The sequence below is a fragment of the Macaca mulatta genome, chromosome 13 (assembly GCF_049350105.2).
Source record: "Macaca mulatta isolate MMU2019108-1 chromosome 13, T2T-MMU8v2.0, whole genome shotgun sequence".
In the NCBI taxonomy this organism is placed as follows: Eukaryota; Metazoa; Chordata; class Mammalia; order Primates; family Cercopithecidae; genus Macaca; species Macaca mulatta.
In genome coordinates, this window is record NC_133418.1 from 55,330,687 (window position 1) to 55,349,356 (window position 18,670).

General features: G+C 42.5%; 1 protein-coding gene across 13 annotated transcripts in view; it reads left to right on the top strand.

The window, feature by feature from the left end:
* Nucleotides 1–18,670, top strand: part of NFU1 (NFU1 iron-sulfur cluster scaffold) — a 43,296-nt gene that overhangs the window by 6,670 nt on the left and 17,956 nt on the right. For 8 of the 13 annotated variants that reach the window (XR_013402748.1, XM_077959482.1, XM_015112596.3 and 5 more), the window contains 3 exons: nt 5,680–5,815; nt 9,903–9,969; nt 14,595–14,709. Coding sequence is in view for 12 of the 13 variants with exons in the window: in XM_077959482.1 (XP_077815608.1) it covers nt 5,680–5,815; nt 9,903–9,969; nt 14,595–14,709 (318 nt within the window). In the remaining variant the exon portion in view is untranslated. Of the gene's footprint in view, nt 1–5,679; nt 5,816–8,319; nt 8,412–9,902; nt 9,970–14,594; nt 14,710–18,670 lie in introns of those variants that run through there. The other 5 variants (XM_077959486.1, XM_028832433.2, XM_028832432.2 and 2 more) reach the window with 2 other exon arrangements.

An 18,670-nucleotide genomic window follows, 5' to 3' on the forward strand; every position in this document is an offset into this window, starting at 1 on the left:
TAAACCACTTTAATTGGACTTTTAAACTTTGTAGGACTGAAATATGTGGTCATATAGGCTTTTCAAATAGGAAACCCATTAATTTTAGTCATTGATATTGACTTTAAGCATCACTAATCTGTATTTTGGGGGAGTTTACGTCTACCTCCTTAGGTACCTATTAGTACCAAGCATAATAGGAAGAAATAGGCTGGCGTGGTGACTCATGCCTGTAATCCCAACACTTTGAGAGGCTGAGGTGGGCAGATCCCTTGAGCCCAAGAAGTTCGAGATCAGCCTCAGCAACATGGTCAAACCCTACAAAAAAATACAAAAATTATCTGGGCATGGTGGTGCGCGCCTTTATTGTCAAAAGTAAAAAGTTCTGTGATTATGTCATTCATCTTCATACTTTCTACTTTAGATAGTATAGAGTACATGCTCTTAAATGACTTTTTTTTTTTGCATTTGTAGTTTTTACCCTCAAGGATTTCTAAAAATTTTGCTTTCTGCAGGTACAGTTTTTCTCAAATTGGCTGCGTAGAATAAAGCCAGATTTTTTTTTTTTTGTCTTGGCTCACTGCATCCTCTAATGCCTGGGCTCAAGCAGTCCTCTTGCCTCAGTCTCCCATATAGCTGGGATTACAGGCACATGCCACAACAACTTGTAGTTTTTTGTAGAGACAGGATCTGTGTTGCCCAGGCTGGTCTCGAACTTCTACCCTCAAGTGATCCTCCTGCCTTGGCCTCCCAGAATGCTGGGATTATAGGTGTGAGCTGATGCACCCAGCCAAAGCCGATTTAATTCTTCAAATATTGGTAGAGTACCGTGTGCAGATTTTGGTTAGCAATAAATTATTAATACAAGCTGCAAGAAATGATTGGTTCAGAACCAGAGTTAGAAGATTATTTACAGAAAGTATTTGCAGCCCTTTCTTTAATGTGTCATTGAAAAATCATTCCCTTATAGATTTTCAGAAGAATGTCTTACTAGAAATATACATATTTTAAAGAAGTACTTGGACATTGCGGTTATTTTTTCATTTTTTAGGAATTGTCTGGTTGTCTGATTAGGACAATGACTTAAGCAAAATGTATAGGAGTTCACCTTTAATTTTTTTCTTTATCCACGAAATGGTTTTACTTCAGCTAGCTGGAACTGCATGGCAAAGTGCAAAAATGACTCTCAGTTGTCAAATTAGAACCTTTTCCCTAATGGCTAAGAAAAGCATTTTTGTACCAACCATATGTTTTGCCAAATTTAAACTCTTCCAAATTTAAAATAAAACTGTTGCTTTTTGGTATTTTATTCTCTCTCCTAAAATAGGTGATATGAAAATTAGAACAGGAAGACTGACCTTAAATGTATTTTCCTATTATGCTTGGCAATGTTAGATAAGGATTAGCAATATGTACGGTGGCTAAGAAAGTCAGCACCTACAAAATTGTCCAGCTTTGTATCCTGGCTCTGTCACTTAGTAGCTGAGTGACCTTTAGTCTCCTTATTATAAAACAACATAAAAACAGTACCTCATTGAAAGCATGTAAGGATTAAATGATATAGGCCGGGCGCGGTGGCTCAAGCCTGTAATCCCAGCACTTTGGGAGGCCGAGGCGGGCGGATCACGAGGTCAGGAGATCGAGACCATCCTGGCTAACACAATGAAACCCCGTCTCCACTAAAAATACAAAAAAATTAGCCGGGCGTGGTGGCGGCGCCTGTAGTCCCAGCTACTCGGGAGGCTGAGGCAGGAGAATGGCGGGAACCCGGGAGGCGGAGCTTGCAGTGAGCCGAGATCGCGCCACTGCACTCCAGCCTGGGCGACAGAGCGAGACTCCGCCTCAAAAAAAATAAAAATAAAAAAAAATAAAATAAAAAAAAATAAAAAAAAGGATTAAATGATATAATACCTGTAAAGTGCTTAGCACTCTGCCCAGCACATGATAGGCACTGAATAATTTTTTTTTTTTTTTTGAGACAGAGTCTCACTATGTCTCACAGGCTGGAGTGTATGGTGACTGGATCTTGGCTCATTGCAACCTCCCCCTCCCGGATTCAAGTGTTTCTCCTGCCTCAGCCTTCTGGGTAGCTGGGATTACAGGTGCACATCACCACGCCTGGCTAATTTTTGTATTTTTAGTAGAGACAGGGTTTTACCATGTTGACCAGGCTGTTCTCGAACTCCTGACCTCAGGTGATCCGCCTGTCTTGGCCTCCCAAAGTGCTGGGATTACAGGCATGAGGCACCGCGCCCAGGCACTGAATAAATTTTAATTGTTATATACGATTGTCAATCTATTTAAATATACTGCTGTAAGATGGAGGATTTATTTTTACTCAGAAGGTTCATTTTCTTTTTTTTTTTTTTCTGTTTTTTTTTTCATTACACTCTGTTGCCCAGGCTAGAGTGTAATGGTGCAATCTCAGTTCACTGCAACTTCCACCTCCCAGGGTCAAGTGATTCTCCTGCCTCAGCCTCCCAAGTAGCTGGCACTACAGGCGCACGCTCCCATGCCTGGCTAACATTTGTATTTATAGTAGAGACAGGTTTTCACCATGTTGGCCAGGCTGGTTTTAAACTCCTGACCTTGTGATCCACCTGCCTTGACTTCCCAGAGTGCTGAGATTACAGGCGTGAGCCACTATGCGCAGCCTGTCTTTTTTTTTTTTTTTTTTTGAGATGGAGTTTCGCTCTTTTGGCCCAGGCTGGAGTGCAATGGTATGATCCCAGTTAACTGCAACCTCTGCCTCCCAGGTTCAAGTGATTCTCTTGCCTCAGCCTCCTGAGTAGCTGGGATTACAGGTGCTCACCACCACACCTGGTTAATTTTGTATTTTTAGTAGAGATGGGGTTTTACCATGTTGGCCAGGGTGGCCTGGAACTCCTGACCTCAGGTGATCTGCCCGCTTTGGCTCCCAAAGTGCTAGGATTATAGGCGTGAGCTACCTCGCCCGGCCAGAAAATTCATTTTCTTTTCTTTTTTTTTTTTTTGAGACCTACTCTCTCTCTATTACCCAGGCTGGAGTGCAATAGCACAATCTCAGCTCACTGCAACCCGGGTTCAAGCGATTCTCCTGCCTCAGCTTCCTGAGTAGCTGGGGTTACAGGCAGACACCTCCACGTCTGGCTCATTTTTGTATTTTTTTAGTAGAGACAGGGTTTCACCATGTTGGCCAGGCTGGTCTGGAACTCCTGACCTTGTGATCCACCCGCCTTGGTCTCCCAAAGTGCTGGGATTCCAGGCATGAGCCACTGCCCCCTGCCAGAAGGTTCATTTTCATAATGAATAATCAGGTCTGTTTAATAGTTTTTTTTTTTTTTTTTTGAGACGGAGTCTTGCTCTGTCACCCAGTCTGGAGTGCAGTGGCCGGATCTCAGCTCACTGCAAGCTCCGCCTTCCGGGTTCACGCCATTCTCCTGCCTCAGCCTCCCGAGTAGCTGGGACTACAGGCGCCTGCCACCTCGCCCGGCTGTTTTTGTATTTTTAGTAGAGATGGGGTTTCACCGTGTTAGCCAGGATGGTCTCGATCTCCTGACCTCGTGATCCGCCCGCCTCGGCCTCCCAAAGTGCTGGGATTACAGGCTTGAGCCACCGCGCCCGGCCCTGTTTAATAGTTTTAAAACTATTAAAACGCCAATGCTGTCCTTTCGTCCTGCAAGCTGTTGTCATAATAGCAAGACAGGAAATTAAAGATTGTATTATCTCTTTATTGCTTTAGTGAATCAATTCTCAATCTAATCATGGTCCTAGAAAAAAGATATTGTAAGAAAAGAGTCGGCGGGCACAGTGGCTTACGCCTGTAATCCCAGCACTTGGGAGGCTGAGGCGGGTGGATCACCTGAGGTTAGGAGTTCGAAACCAGCTGGGCCAACATGGTGAAACCCTGTCTCTACTGAAAAATACAAAAATTAGCAAATTAGCCAGGCATGGTGGTTTGTGCCTGTAATCCCAGCTACTCAGAAGGCTGAGGCAGGAGAATCAGCTGAACCTCGAGGGGTGGAGGTTGCAGTGAGTCACGATTGTGCCACTCCACTCCAGCCTGGGCGAAAGAGCAAAACTCTGTCTCAAAAAAAAAAAAATAATTAATTAAAAATAAATAAATAAAACACTTGGCCCCAGAGCTGGACATGATGGCTTACACCTGTAATGTCAGCACTTTATTTTGGGAGACCAAGGTGGGAAGATCACTTGAGGCCAGGAGCTTGAGACCAGCCTGAGCAACATTGGGAGACTCCACCTCCACAAAAAAATTTTTTTAAAAAGCCTTTGGCCGGGCATGGTGGCTCACCTCTGTAATCCCAGCACTTCGGGAGGCCAAGGCGGGCGGATCACAAGGTCAGGAGCTCGAGACCATCCTGGCTAACATGGTGAAACCCCATCTCTACTAAAAATACAAAAAAAAAATTAGCCAGGCGTGGTGGTGGGTGCCTGTAGTTCCAGCTACTCGGGAGGCTGAGGCAGGAGAATGGCATGAACCCAGGAGGTGGAGCTTGCAGTGAGCCGAGATCCTGCACTCCAGCCTGGGCGACAGAGTGAGACTCCGCCTCAAAAAAAGAAAAAAAAAAACCGCCTTTGACTCTGTATTTGGCATATAATAAGCACACAATAAATATTTATTATTACTATTATAAATTGCTAACTTTATTGTCTTTAAAATAATGGTGGCACTTTGGAAAGAAGAGAATGTAGCATTTTACTGTGTTAATGTCAGCAATAAGTGATCTATGGTTATGATAGCCATTGGTACAAAGTCACCAAATAGAATATGTATAGGACTCCTGAATTATGAATATATATAAGACTTAAGTGTAGACTATTTCTGGAATCTGTTTCATAACACAGCTATTTAAATAATCAGAGTATTGGCTGGGCACAGCGCTTACGCTCTAATCCCAACACTTTGGAAGGCTGAGGTGGGAGGATCATTTGAGTCCAGGAATTTGGGACCAGCCTGGGCAACAGTGTGAGACCCTGTCTCTACAAAAAAATACAAAAATTAATTAGGTGTGATGATGCACGCCTGTAGTCCCAGCTACTTTTGGGGCTTATATGGAAGGATTGCTTGAGCCCAGTAATTTGAGGTCATAGTGAACCGTGATTGTGCCACTGCACTCCAGCCTGGACAACAGAGCAAGACCTTGTCTCAAAAAAAAAAAAAAACCCCAGAAAACAAAACACCAGAGATTAATAGAAAACTCTACACACTTAAATATATTGATATATATATATATATATTTTTTTGAGACAGAGTCTCACTTTGTCACCAGGCTGGAGTGCAGTGGCACAATCTCAGCTCACTGCAACCTCTGCCTCCCAGGTTCAAGCAATTCTCTGCCTCAGCCTCCCAAGTAGCTGGGATTATAGGCGCCTGCCACCACACCTGGCTAATTTTTGTATTTTTAGTAGAGATGGGGTTTCACCATCTTGGCCAGGCTGGTCTTGAACTCCTGACCTCGTGATCCACCCGCCTTGGCCTCCCAATGTGCTGGGATTACAGGTGTGAGCCACTGTGCCCGGCTATATATTGATATATTTCTTTCTTATCTTTATAAATGCTTTATCAGGGCAGTAAAGTCTTGGGTTTTTCCCCAGTTTTTCTTATTTCTTCTGGTTCTGTGCAAATGAGCATGTCATAGTCCATAAACTTGTTAACTGTTTTTTTCTAGAATAACATTTTCTTCTTTTTCCTTTTTTTAGTGAGATACATGTTTATTCAAACACAGGATACTCCAAATCCCAACAGCTTAAAGTTTATACCAGGAAAACCAGTTCTTGAGACAAGGACCATGGATTTTCCCACCCCAGCTGCAGCATTTCGCTCCCCTCTGGCTAGGTATATTACTGTTTTCATTTGCTTTTACCAAGAAACATAAATAACTGACTTTGGGGTTAAGACAACTTTATTTAACTATTGCATTTCTGTGTGCACCGCATTCTTTTTTAAGTGTAGAGAATAATTTCTTTTCAGATGAGAGATTAAAAAAAAATAATAAGGCATGTTGCAGTGGCTCACACCTGTAATCCAAACACTTTGGGAGGCCGAAGTGGGAGGATTGCTTGAGTCCAGGAGTTTGAGACCAGCCGGGGCAACATAGAAAGACTCCATCTCTACCACCCCCCCCACACACACGCACACACTCACACACACAGAGATCCCATCTCTACCACACACAGACACACACACAAAAATTTAGCTGGGTGTGATGGTGTGTACCTCTTGTCTTAGCTATGCGGGAGGCTGAGATGGGAGGATCGTTTGAGCCTGGGAGGTTGAGGCTGCAGTGAGCCATAATGGTTCCACTGTACTCCAGCCTGGGCAACAGAGTGAGACCCTGTCTCAAAAAAACCCCAAACATGTTGAGGAGGCTGAGGAGGTGGGGATCACTTGAGCTTAGGGGTTTGAGACCAGCCTGGGCAACATGGTGAAACCCTGTCTACAAAAAGTACAAAAATTAGCCAAGTGTGGTGATACGTGTCTGTAGTCCTAGCTACTAGGGAGACCGAGGTGGGAGGATTACTTAAACCCAGGAGATTAAGGAAACTATGAGCTGTGATGCCATGATTGTGCCACTACATTCCAGCCTAGGCATGAGAGTGAGACCCTGTCTCAGAAAAGAAAAATGAGAGTTGATATTAAAAAAATTTTCTCCTGAAGAGCGATATATTTGAGAGACCTATAGCACGAATAAATAAAAACTTATGTTTTTACTTAAGAAAAAATATTCATCAAATTGATAAATATGGTAAATTTCCATTTCAGATCTTAAAAATCTGATTTTTAAGAATAATGAGAACTTGCTTATTTTATTCATAAGGGTAGTTGAATTTGTAGTTCTGGCCGGGCGCGGTGGCTCAAGCCTGTAATCCCAGCACTTTGGGAGGCCGAGACGGGCGGATCACGAGGTCAGGAGTTCGAGACCATCCTGGCTAACACGGTGAAACCCCGTCTCGACTAAAAAATACAAAAAAAAAAAAAACTAGCCGGGCGAGGTGGCGGGCGCCTGTAGTCCCGGCTACTCGGGAGGCTGAGGCAGGAGAATGGTGTAGTTCTTTCTAGGTGGAGTAATTCCTAAAATACTCTATTCAGAACTGTAAATGAAAACTAGTCAGTAGGGACAGTTTTAAAATTCACCAGATAAAGGCATGTTTAAACCAGTAGTCCCCCCTTATCTGTGGTTTCACTTTCCCCGGTTTCAGTTACCCAATATCAGCCATAGTCTAAAAATATTAAATGGAAAATTCCAGAAATAATTCATCAGTTTTAAATTGTGCTGCTTTTCTGAGTAGCATGGTGAAATCTTGCTCTGTCCTCCCTAGGGCATAAATTATCCCTTTTCCAGTGTATCCATGTCATATACACTATCTGTCTGCCTGTGCCCTCCCCTCTGCTGACCCCCCCCACTGCCCTCGCCACATCATTGGTTACTTAGTAGCCATCTCTTAAAGTAGTGATGCTGGCATATTGCTGGCGTATTGTTATAACTGTTCTATTTTATTATCAGTGGTTAATCTCTTACTGCGCCTAATTTATAAATTAAACTTTTCATAGATATATATGTATAGGAAAAAAACATAGTACTTGCAGGGTTCAATACTACGTGTAGTTTCAGGGATCCACTGGGGCCATTGGAATGGATCCCCTGGGGATAAGGGGGGACTACTGTATGTTAGAGATGATAAAGCATAGGGCCGGACGCGGGGGCTCACGCCTGTAATCCCAGCACTTTGGGAGACCGAGGTGGGCGGATCATGAGGTCAGGAGATCGAGACCATCCTGGCTAACACAGTGAAACCCCATCTCTACTAAAAATACCAAAAATTAGCCGGGTGTGGTGGCAGGCGCCTGTAGTCCCAGCTACTCAGGAGACTGAGGCAGGAGAATGGCATGAACCCAGGAGGCGGAGCTTGCAGTGAGCTGAGATTGTACCACTCTACTCCAGCCTGGGCCACGGAGTGAGACTCTGTCTCAAAAAAAAAAAAAGCACAAATGATAAAATTGTTGGGATGAAGCTCTTTTTAACTGATAGAGAAGTTAATAATAAAGAATATTAGAGTCAGCATCAGTTGAAATTTTTGGGAACTGAAGCCTCAATCTGATTGCCAGGGATACTCGGAAAACAGAGCTTAGGTAACTGTTTCTATACATACAGCCATTTTATATGTCTCATTTAAGGAACCTAGGGATTTGCTAAGCTCTGGAATTGTTTTTAAAATTTATAATTAATAAGTACTTTTTCTTTTTACTTAAACATATCACTTCTCAATATACCTTAGAGTGTTTGTTTTTCGTATTTTATTTTTAAACTTTTATTTATTTATTTATTGAGATAAGGTTTCACTTTTGTTGCCCAGGCTGGTGTGTGATGGCGTGATCTTGGCTCACTGCAACCTCCACCTCTGGGTTCAAGCTATTCTCCTGCCTTAGCCTCGTAAGTAATTGGGACTATAGGCATGTGCCACCTTACCTGGCTAAATTTGGTATTTTTTGTAGAGGCTAGGTTTCATCATGTTGCCCAGGCTGGTCTCAGACTCCTGAGCTCAAGTGATCTGTCCTACTTGGCTTCCAAAGTATTGGAATTACAGGCTGTTTTTCGTACTTTTTTGACATAAGTCACAGTAAAAAGTGTTTTACATCGTGTGTGTGTATATGTGAGATACAAGTGTTTGATGGGATAGTTTTGACTCTTTTTTCACCCTTAAAATAGATAATAGATTCTTAAATTTCCTTTCTTCATCTCTTTCTGTTGTTCTGTTTTATTTTATTAAATAAAACCCTGTAACTACATACATGATTCCACAACTCACTACTGGGTTACTACCCTAGAAGTTACTTGCACATGTGCCCAAGATATGTGCAGGGATGTATTTACTGTCATAGAGACATACAAGTGAAGAAAGCAACTTGCAGAACAGTGAGTCCAATATGATATTATGTATATGAAAGCAAAAACCACAGAACAACAAATGCACTGACAAAAAGATCTGGAAGAATACACACGAAACTGATAACAGGATTTGGTAGGGGTGGTCAAGGGGCATTTAAATTTTATTGTTTGAAACATTTACATCAAGGATGAGTTCATATTTTGTATTAAAAATGTAAAAGTAAAAAAGCCCCAATTAATTCAGTTATAGATTAGTGAGAGATTATTTCTGTCAGATGTTCAGTTGGCAAAATCTCTTTTCAAGGTAGTCTTTTGAAAATAGTCTGTTTAGGCCGGGTGTGCTGGCTCATGCCTATAATCCCAGCACTTTGGGAGGCCGAGGCGGGTAGATCACCTGGGATCAGGAGTTCAAGACTAGCCTGGCCAATATGGTGAAACTCCGTCTCTACTAAAAATACAAAAATTAGCTTGGTGTGGTGGTAGGTGCCTGTAATCCCAGCTACGTGGGAGGCTGAGGCAGGAAAATCACTTGAACCTGGGAGGTGGAGGTTGCAGTGAGCCACGATCTTACCACTGCATTCCAGCCTGGGTGACAGAGGGTGACTCCATCTCGAAAGAAAAAAAAAAAAAAGAAAGAAAATAGTCTGTTTCGTGCTTGTACAGTGCCTGGCATTTAGTAGGTGTCAAATATTTGTTTCATGAATGATTGATAGTATAGATATAGCAGTCTATTCATTCACCAGGTGATGGACATTTCCATATTTTTCTATATGTGTGGCTATTTTAAAATTAAGCTGCTATAAAGATTTATCTACAAGTCTTTGTGGAGCATGTGTTTTTATTTCTTTTGGTAAATAGTGTGGGATTGCTAAATCATAGAGTAGGAATTATAAAACAAAATTGGCCATGAGTTGATAATTGTTAAAGCTGCAAGAGATATGTGGAGAGTTTTTTGCTTTTCTCTACTTTTGTGTATGTTTAAACTTTTCCATAATCAAGCATTTTAGTATCTCTTATTTTTTTCTTTTTTTGCAGGCAGTTATTTAGGATTGAAGGAGTAAAAAGTGTCTTCTTTGGACCAGATTTCATCACTGTCACAAAGGTAAACATAGGATTATATAAAATAAGACTCGAAATACTTTTCATTTTTTTCTGAGTCCAGTGCCTCTCTCTCCAACATTTCCATTTTTCTGTTCTTTAATTTTTATTTTTTATTTTTGAGACAGGGTCTTACTCTCTTGCCCTCTAAATGTCAGAAAAATCAAGCGAAATATGCTATGTTTTTCTTTTTCATTTTCTTTTTTTTTTCTTTGAGACGAAGTCTCGCTCTTGTCCCCCAGCTGCAGTGCAATGGTGCTCTTGGCTCACTGCCACCTCTGCCTCCCGGATTCAAGCGATTCTCCTGCCTTGGCCCCCCCGCCACCCCGAGTAGCTGGGATTGCAGGCACCTGCCACCATGCCCTGCTAATTTTTGTATTTTTAGTAGAGACAGGGTTTCGCCATGTTGGCCAGGCTGGTCTAGAACTCCTCACCTCAGGTGATCACCCGCCTCAGCCTCCAAAGTGCTGGGATTACAGGCGTGAGCCACTATGCCCGGCCAAAATATGCTGTGTTTTTCAACAGTCAAGGAAATATCTGCTAGAAAGGCCTGTTCCATTTTTTATGTCTACTAGATTAATGGGACATGAACTATTTAAATTTGAACTATGTATCCTTTTAAATCTGTTGATTGACATATATCCCCTGAACTTAAATCACTTGCCTGATAGTGTGTGAAAATTGCAAGTATTTATTAAACTCCCTTTAAGCAATTTGAAAGGATTAGTCTGAGCTCTTTATGTCCTTAAAAGTGGACATACTGGGGGCCAGGCGCGGTGGCCAAAGCGTGTAATCCCAGCACTTTGGGAGGCTGAGGCGGGCGGATCACGAGGTCAGGAGATCAAAACCATGCTGGCTAACACAGTGAAACCCCGTCGGTACTAAAAATACAAAAAAATTAGCCGGGTGTGGTGGCGGGTGCCTGTAGCCCCAGCTACTCAGGAGGCTGAGGCAGGAGAATGGTGTGATCCAAGGAGGCCGAGTTTTCAGTGAGCCGAGATCGGGCCACTGCACTCCAGCCTGGGTGACAGAGTGAGACTCTGTCTCAAAAAAAAAATTAAAAAAAAAAAAAAAAGTGGACGTACTGGGTTAGTGACATGTTAAATCTAGTCATCTAGTCCAGTATTCTCTTGTACCTATTTATTTATTTAGAGACAAAGTCTCACTCCGTCACCCAGGTCAGAGTGCAGTGGCATGATCTAGGCTCACTGAAGCCTCAGCCTCTTGAGCTTAAGCAATCCTCTCACCTCAGCCTCCCTGGTAGCTGGGACTATACGTGCATACCACCACGTCCAACTAATTTTTGTATTTTTTGTAGAGATGGGATTTTGCCATGTTGCCCAGGCTGGTCTCAAATTTCTGAGCTCAAACAATCTGCTCACCTTGGCTTCCCAAACTGCTGGGATTACAGGTGTGAACCGCCACATCCAGTCCCCCATTCTCCAGTTTTCTTTCTTCCATATTTTTTAAGGGGAAGAAGGGATAAGCATTTTTTTAATATATTCAATGTCAGATATGGCACTAGTGCTTTATATATGTTATCTAATTCTTACAACTAGTTATAAGTGGGAAATTATATATTTATTTTTAAAAGTTATTTAGTTCTTTTACATATAGCCTATGCTATATGTAAATTTTTATAGGTAAAAATGTGATTATATCTTAAAGGGTTTTTTTTTGTTTTTTTTACTTTTCCTATTTTTTTTTTTTTTTTTTTTTTTTTTTTGAGACGGAGTCTCGCTCTGCCGCCCAGGCTGGAGTGCAGTGGCCGGATCTCAGCTCACTGCAAGCTCCGCCTCCCGGGTTCACGCCATTCTCCTGCCTCAGCCTCCCGAGTAGTTGGGACTACAGGCGCCCGCCACCACGCCCGGCTAGTTTTTTGTATTTTTTAGTAGAGACGGGGTTTCACCGTGTTAGCCAGGATGGTCTCGATATCCCGACCTCGTGATCCGCCCGTCTCGGCCTCCCAAAGTGCTGGGATTACAGGCTTGAGCCACTGCGCCCGGCCTTTTCCTATTTTTCTTGATTAGATTTAGTAAGTCATCCTTTAGCTCTCTTACTTTCATTATTTAGTTACCCTATTTGAAATTGCCCTAACTCTGCAATTTTTTCTTAAGTGAAATGACGTAACCAATAGATAATATCCCAAGTTAGGGTATATATATGTTGATACATATATATGTATGTGTGTGTGTATCTATCTACACATCCATATAGATGGGATCTTGCTCTGTTTCCCAGGCTGGAATATAGTGGCGCGATCATGGGTCGCTGCAACCACTAACTCCCAGGCTCAAGCAATCCTCCCAGCTCAGCTTCCCGAGTAGCTGGGACTATAGGTGCATGCCACCATGCCCAGCTAATTTTTTTTTCTTTTTTCTTTTTTTTAATTGTAGAGACAGTGTCCTTCTATATTGCCCAGACTGGTCTTGAACTCCTGGGCTCATGCAATCCTCCTGTCTCGGCCTCCCAAAATGTTGGGATTATAGGTGTGAGCCACCACGCCTGCCCACGTTGGTATTTAATAGACGGAATATTGGATTTTTTTGTTTTCTTCTAGTAACCTTTCTCATCATGGACTATCACATTTTACTGAATGTCTTCAGCAATCACCTGTTTCTACTTCTGATTTCCAGTTGATAATTAGATTTCTTTATGCATCATTTGTGTTATTTTTTTCGAAATGTATATGTATATTTGCAGCTTATATGCTGCCTTTTTTTCTCATTCAGACAACTTTAGGATGTTTTTCTTATTTTTATTACCAATATTTTCCTATTTAGTAGAGTCTACTATTTACTGAAGATCTGAGGTAACACTCTGATTTATTTTCCAAATGATTTATTACCTAGAACTAGTTTCCTTTCCCAATCACTACGCTATTTCACTAGTTTTACTTTTATAACCTTAGCAGTCCCCATTTATGTCACCTTTTATGTACTATCTCTATATTGTTTCTTTTTTCTTTTGAGACGGAGTCTCACTCTGTCGCCCAGGCTGGAGGGCAGTGGCGTGATCTCGGCTCACTGCAACCTCTGGCTCCCAAGTTCAAGCGATTCTCCTTCCTCAGCCTCCGGAGTAGCTGGGATTACAGGCCTCTGCCACCACGCCTGGCTAATTTTTGTATTATTAGTAGAGACGGGGTTTCACTATGTTGGCCAGGCTGGTCTCAAACTCCTGACCTCGGGCGATCCACCTGCCTCAGCCTCCCAAAGTGCTGAGATTATAGGCGTGGGCCACCACGCCCAGCCAAATTTCTTTCATACCCTTTAAGTAATATATGTAAGTAAATTTTTTGAATAGTTGTAGACTGTTCTGTATACTTGGTCAAGCAATTACATCCTATTTTTTTAAGAGAATGGGTATCTCTTTATCATCCTCTTTAAAGACAGAAAATCCATTTAATATTTTGTTTTCACATCACGAAAAATGTCTTTTTTTTTTTTTTTTTTTTGAGACGGAGTCTCGCTCTGTCGCCCAGGCTGGAGTGCAGTGGCGCGATCTCGGCTCACTGCAAGCTCCGCCTCCCGGGTTCACGCCATTCTCCTGCCTCAGCCTCCCGAGTAGCTGGGACTACAGGCGCCCACAACCGCGCCCGGCTAATTTTTTGTATTTTTAGTAGAGACGGGGTGTCACCGTGGTCTCGATCTCCTGACCTTGTGATCCGCCCGCCTCGGCCTCCCAAAGTGCTGGGATTACAGGCGTGAGCCACCGCGCCCGGCACGAAAAATGTCTTTTAATCATTTAAATCAAATTAGAACAACGGAAGTTTGATAAGTGAATGAATTAGTTAATGAATGGGGGAATCTTTAAGATTTTATCTTCTGAAATTTATTTAAACAGGACCCTTTAAGATGTGGAGCTAATATACATTCTCCAGAAGTGGTTGCCATTGCGTAGGTATAGTGTGTATATAGGAAAAGATATTTTTTCTTTTCCTTTACTCTTTTCTTTTCTTATTTTTATCTCTTTTCTTTTCCCTTTCCCTTTTCCCTTCCCCTTCCCTTCGCCCGCCTGCTTGCCTTTCTTCTCCTTTCCTTTTTTCTGCTTCTTTTCTCTCTTTTTTCTTTCTTCCTTTCCATTTATTTATTATTTTTAAAAATATGAAAAGAGATGAAGTCTCACTGTGTTGCTCAGGCTAGTCTTGAACTCTTGGACTCAAGCTATCCTCCTGCCTCGGCTTCCCAAAATGTTGGGATTAGACATGAACTACGACACCTGGCCAGGAAAAGATTCTTAAGAGGTATAAGGGGGCTGGGCGCAGTGGCTCACGCCTGTAATCCCAGCACTTTGGGAGGCCGGGGTAGGCGGATCACAAGGTCAGGAGATTGAGACCATCCTGGCTAACATGGTGAAACCTCATCTCTGCTAAAACTACAAAAAATTAGCCAGCTGTGGTGGCACACACCTGTAGTCCCAGCTACTTGGGAGGCTGAGGCAGGAGAATTGCTTGAACCCAGGAGGTGGAGGTTGCAGTGAGTCAAGATCATGCCACTGCACTCCATCCAGTCTGAGCAACAGAGTGAGACTCCACCTCAGAAAAAAAAAAAAAAAGAGGTATAAGGTAGCGTTCTGTATGGGTCTCTGCCCTTGCCTGCAAATACAGCATTTTCCTTTAAATGTTTATAGGAAAATGAAGATTTAGACTGGAATTTACTGAAACCAGATATTTATGCAACAATCATGGACTTCTTTGCATCTGGCTTACCCCTAGTTACTGAGGAAACACCTTCAGGAGAAGCAGGTAACATGTTGTATTGAGTAATTAAAATTTGTCCTTTTTTTAGACTTTTCTATTTTCCTCACATTTACCTTGATTTTAGAAGTCATAGGAACCTAGAATTCTATCATTTAATATATTTAGCTCTGCAGATTTATATATCATTTTGAAAACTTGTGTATAAATTGGCATTACTATATAAAACCAAAATTTTCAATTACAAAAATTTTCAAACATGCAGAAAATAATATCATGTTTACCAATTTGCCCTCCACTCATATCTAACAAATGTTAATTAAATTACAGAATGGGCTTTTGGGAAAAACAAAACAAATGTTATCTTTTGCCACAGTTGCTTTAGACTCATTTAAAATAAAATATTAAACATACAGTGTCAGATTCTAGAGCATAAAGTAAATAAAAAAAGAAACAGCTAAAACCACTATACCCCCATCCCTTTTCCCTCTCTAGTTTCAGAGATATGTGAAACTTGGTTTGTTTTATACTATACATGTAAGTCTCTGCAGGGAATATATAGTATTAGTTTTTGTTCTTAAGTTTTAAATATCTTTTTTTTTTTTTTTTTTAAGAGACAGACTCTTACTCTTGTCACCCAGGTTGGAGTGCAGTGACGCGATCTCTGCTCACTGCAACCTCCACCTCCCAGGTTCAAGTGTTTCTCATGCTTCAGCCTCCCAAATAGCTGGGATTACAGGTATGCACCACCACACCCAGCTAATTTTTGTATTTTTAGTAGAGGTGATTTCATCATGTTTGTCAGGCTGGTCTTGAACTCCTGACCTCAGGTGTTCTGCTGGACTCAACCTCTCAAAATGCTGGGATTATAGGCATGAACCACTGTGTCCAACCTTAAATATCTTGTGTTATACTTTCTAATTGCCTTTTTCACTAAGTATGATATTTTTGAAATATATCCATTTCAAAAAATATAGTTCTAGTTTACTCATCTTACGTGCTGGATAGCATTTCATTATAGGAATAAGGTATAGTTAATTTGTTCCTTTATGTTCAAGTAAAGTTTTATACTAATTTTTTATTGAAAACATCTCTATAGTGCGCATCCTTATGCAAGTCTGTTTGTGAATATGTGGAGAGCTTCTTTGTTTGTTTGTTTGTTTATTTTTATTTATTTTTGGAGATGGAGTCTTGCTCTGTTGCCCAGGCTGGAGTGCAGTGGCATGATCTCAGCTCACTGCAACCTCTGCCTCCCGGGTTCAGGTGATTCTCCTGCCTCAGCCTCCCAAGTAGCTGGTATTACAGGCGCCCACCACCATGCCTGGCTAATTTTTGTATTTTTAGTAGAGACAGAGTTTCACCATGTTGGCCAGTCTGGTCTTGAACTCTGGACCTCGTAATTCACCTGCCTCGGCCTCCCAAAGTGCTGGGATTACAGGCATGAGCCACTGCACCCGGCCTTATTTTTATTTATTTTTGAGACAGAGTCTTGCTCTGTCATCCAGACTGGAGTGCAGTGGCATGATCTCAGCTCATTGCAGCCTCCGCTTCCCAGGTTCAAGCAATTCTCCTGCCTTAGCCTCCTGAGTGTCTGGGATTATAGGCATGCACCTTCACACCCAGCTAATTTTTGTATTTTTAGTAGAGACGGGGTTTTGCCACGTTGGCCAAGCTGATCCCAAACTCCTGACCTCAGGTGGATCCACCCACCTTGACCTTCCAAAGTACTAGGATTACAGGCATGAGCCACCATGCCTGGCTGAGAGCTTCTTTAGGCTATGTTCCTAAAAGTGGAATTGCTATATCATATGTTGATCTAATTAAGTGCACATTAGCAGTATATTGTAAGAATTTCAGTGTTCTTACATCTTTGATCTTTGTCATCATTTAGTGTCTCTCTTTTTCTTTCTTTTTTTTAACCTGTATGTTGGGTATACAATGGTACCTTGTTTTTTTTTTGTTGTTGTTGTTTGTTTTTTTTTTTTGAGACAGAGTTTCACTCTTCTTGCCCAGGCTGGAGTGCTGCAATGGCATGATCTCGGCTCACCACAACCTCCACCTCCCGGGTTCAAGCGATTCTCCTGCCTCAGCCTCCCGAATAGCTGGGATTACAGGTACCTGCCACCATGCGCAACTAATTTTTCTATTTTTAGCAGAGACGGGGTTTCACCATGTTGGCCAGGCTGGTCTCGAACTCCTGACCTCGTGATCCATTTGCCTCAGCCTCCCAAAGCGCTGGGATTACAGGCATGAGCCACTGCGCCTAGCCAGTATCTTGTTTTAATTGCATTTCCTTGATTAATACTGAGTGTGAAGAGTTTCATATGTTTATTGGCCATTTACTTTTCTTGTCAGTAAATTTTCTATTTTTATCTTTTCTACTTAAAAACAAAATTGAGTCACGTGTCTTTTTATTTTTTGGAGACAGTGACCTGCTGTGTCACCCAAGGTGGAGTGCAGTGGCATGATCATGGCTCACTACATCCTCAGCTTCCCAGGCTTAAGCAGTCCTCCTGCCTCCATCTCCCAAGTAGCTGGGATTATAGACTCCTGCCACCATGCCTGTTTAATGTTTTTATTTTTAAAATTTTTTGGCCAGGCATGGTGGCTCACGCCTGTAATCCCAGTACTTTGGGAGGCCAAGGTGGGCAGATCTTGAGGTCAGGAGTTTGAGGCAAGCTTGACCAACATGGTGAAACCCCATCTCTACCAAGAATACAAAAATTAGCCAGGCATGGTGGCATGTGCCTGTAATCCCAGCTACTCAGGAGGCTGGGTCAGGAGAATTGCTTGAATCTGGGAGGTGGAGGTTACATTGAGCCAAGATTGTGCCACTGCACTCCAACCCGGGCGACAGGGTGAGACTCCATCTCAAAAAAAATAAAATAAAATAAAATAAAAATAAATAATTTTTTTTTTGTAGAGGCCTGGCACAGTGGCTCACGCCTATAATCCCAGCACTTCGGGAGGCCAAGGTGGGCACATCATGAGGTTAAGAGATTGAGACTATCCTAGCCAACATGGTAAAACCCCATCTCTGCTAAAAATACAAAAATCTGCTGGGCATGGTGGCACGCTCCTGTAGTCCCAACTACTTAGGAGGCTGAGGCAGGAGAATCGCTTGAACTCGGGAGGCAGAGGTTGCAGTGAGCTGAGATCGCACCACTGCACTCTAGCCTGGTGACAGAGCAAGACTCCGTCCCAAAAAAAAAAAAAAAAATTTTTTTGTGGAGATGAGATCTTGTTATGTTGCCCAGGCTGGTCTCAAATTCCTGGCCTCAAGTGATCCTCCTGCCTCAGCATTCCAAGGTACTGAGATTATAAGCATGAACCACCGCCACCTGGCCCATATGTATTTTTTATATTTATTTAAGCAGGTTTTTAAAAAATATTCTGGGCTGGACACCATGCCCCACACCTGTGATCTTAGCACTTGGGGAAGTGAAGGCGGCAGATTGTGAGCTCAGAAACTTGAGGCCGGGCGCGGTGGCTCAAGCCTGTAATCCCAGCACTTTGGGAGGCCGAGACGGGCGGATCACGAGGTCAGGAGATCGAGAGACCATCCCGGCTAACACGGTGAAACCCCGTCTCTACTAAAAAAAAAAATACAAAAAAACTAGCCGGGCGAGGTGGCGGGCGCCTGTAGTCCCAGCTACTCGGGAGGCTGAGGCAGGAGAATGGCGTAAACCCAGGAGGCGGAGCTTGCAGTGAGCTGAGATCCGGCCACTGCACTCCAGCCTGGGTGACAGAGCAAGACTCCGTCTCAAAAAAAAAAAAAAAAAAAAAAAAAAAAGAAACTTGAGACTAGCCTGGGCAATGTGGCGAAACCCTGTCTTTACAAAAAAACACAAAAATTAGCTGGGCATGGTGATGCGTGCATGTAGTCCCTCCTACTTGACAAGCTGAGGTGGGAAGATCGCTTGAGCCCAGGAGGCTGAGGCTGCAGTGAGCCATGTTCACGCCAGTACACTCCATCTTGGTTGATAGAACTAGGCCATATCTCTTAAAA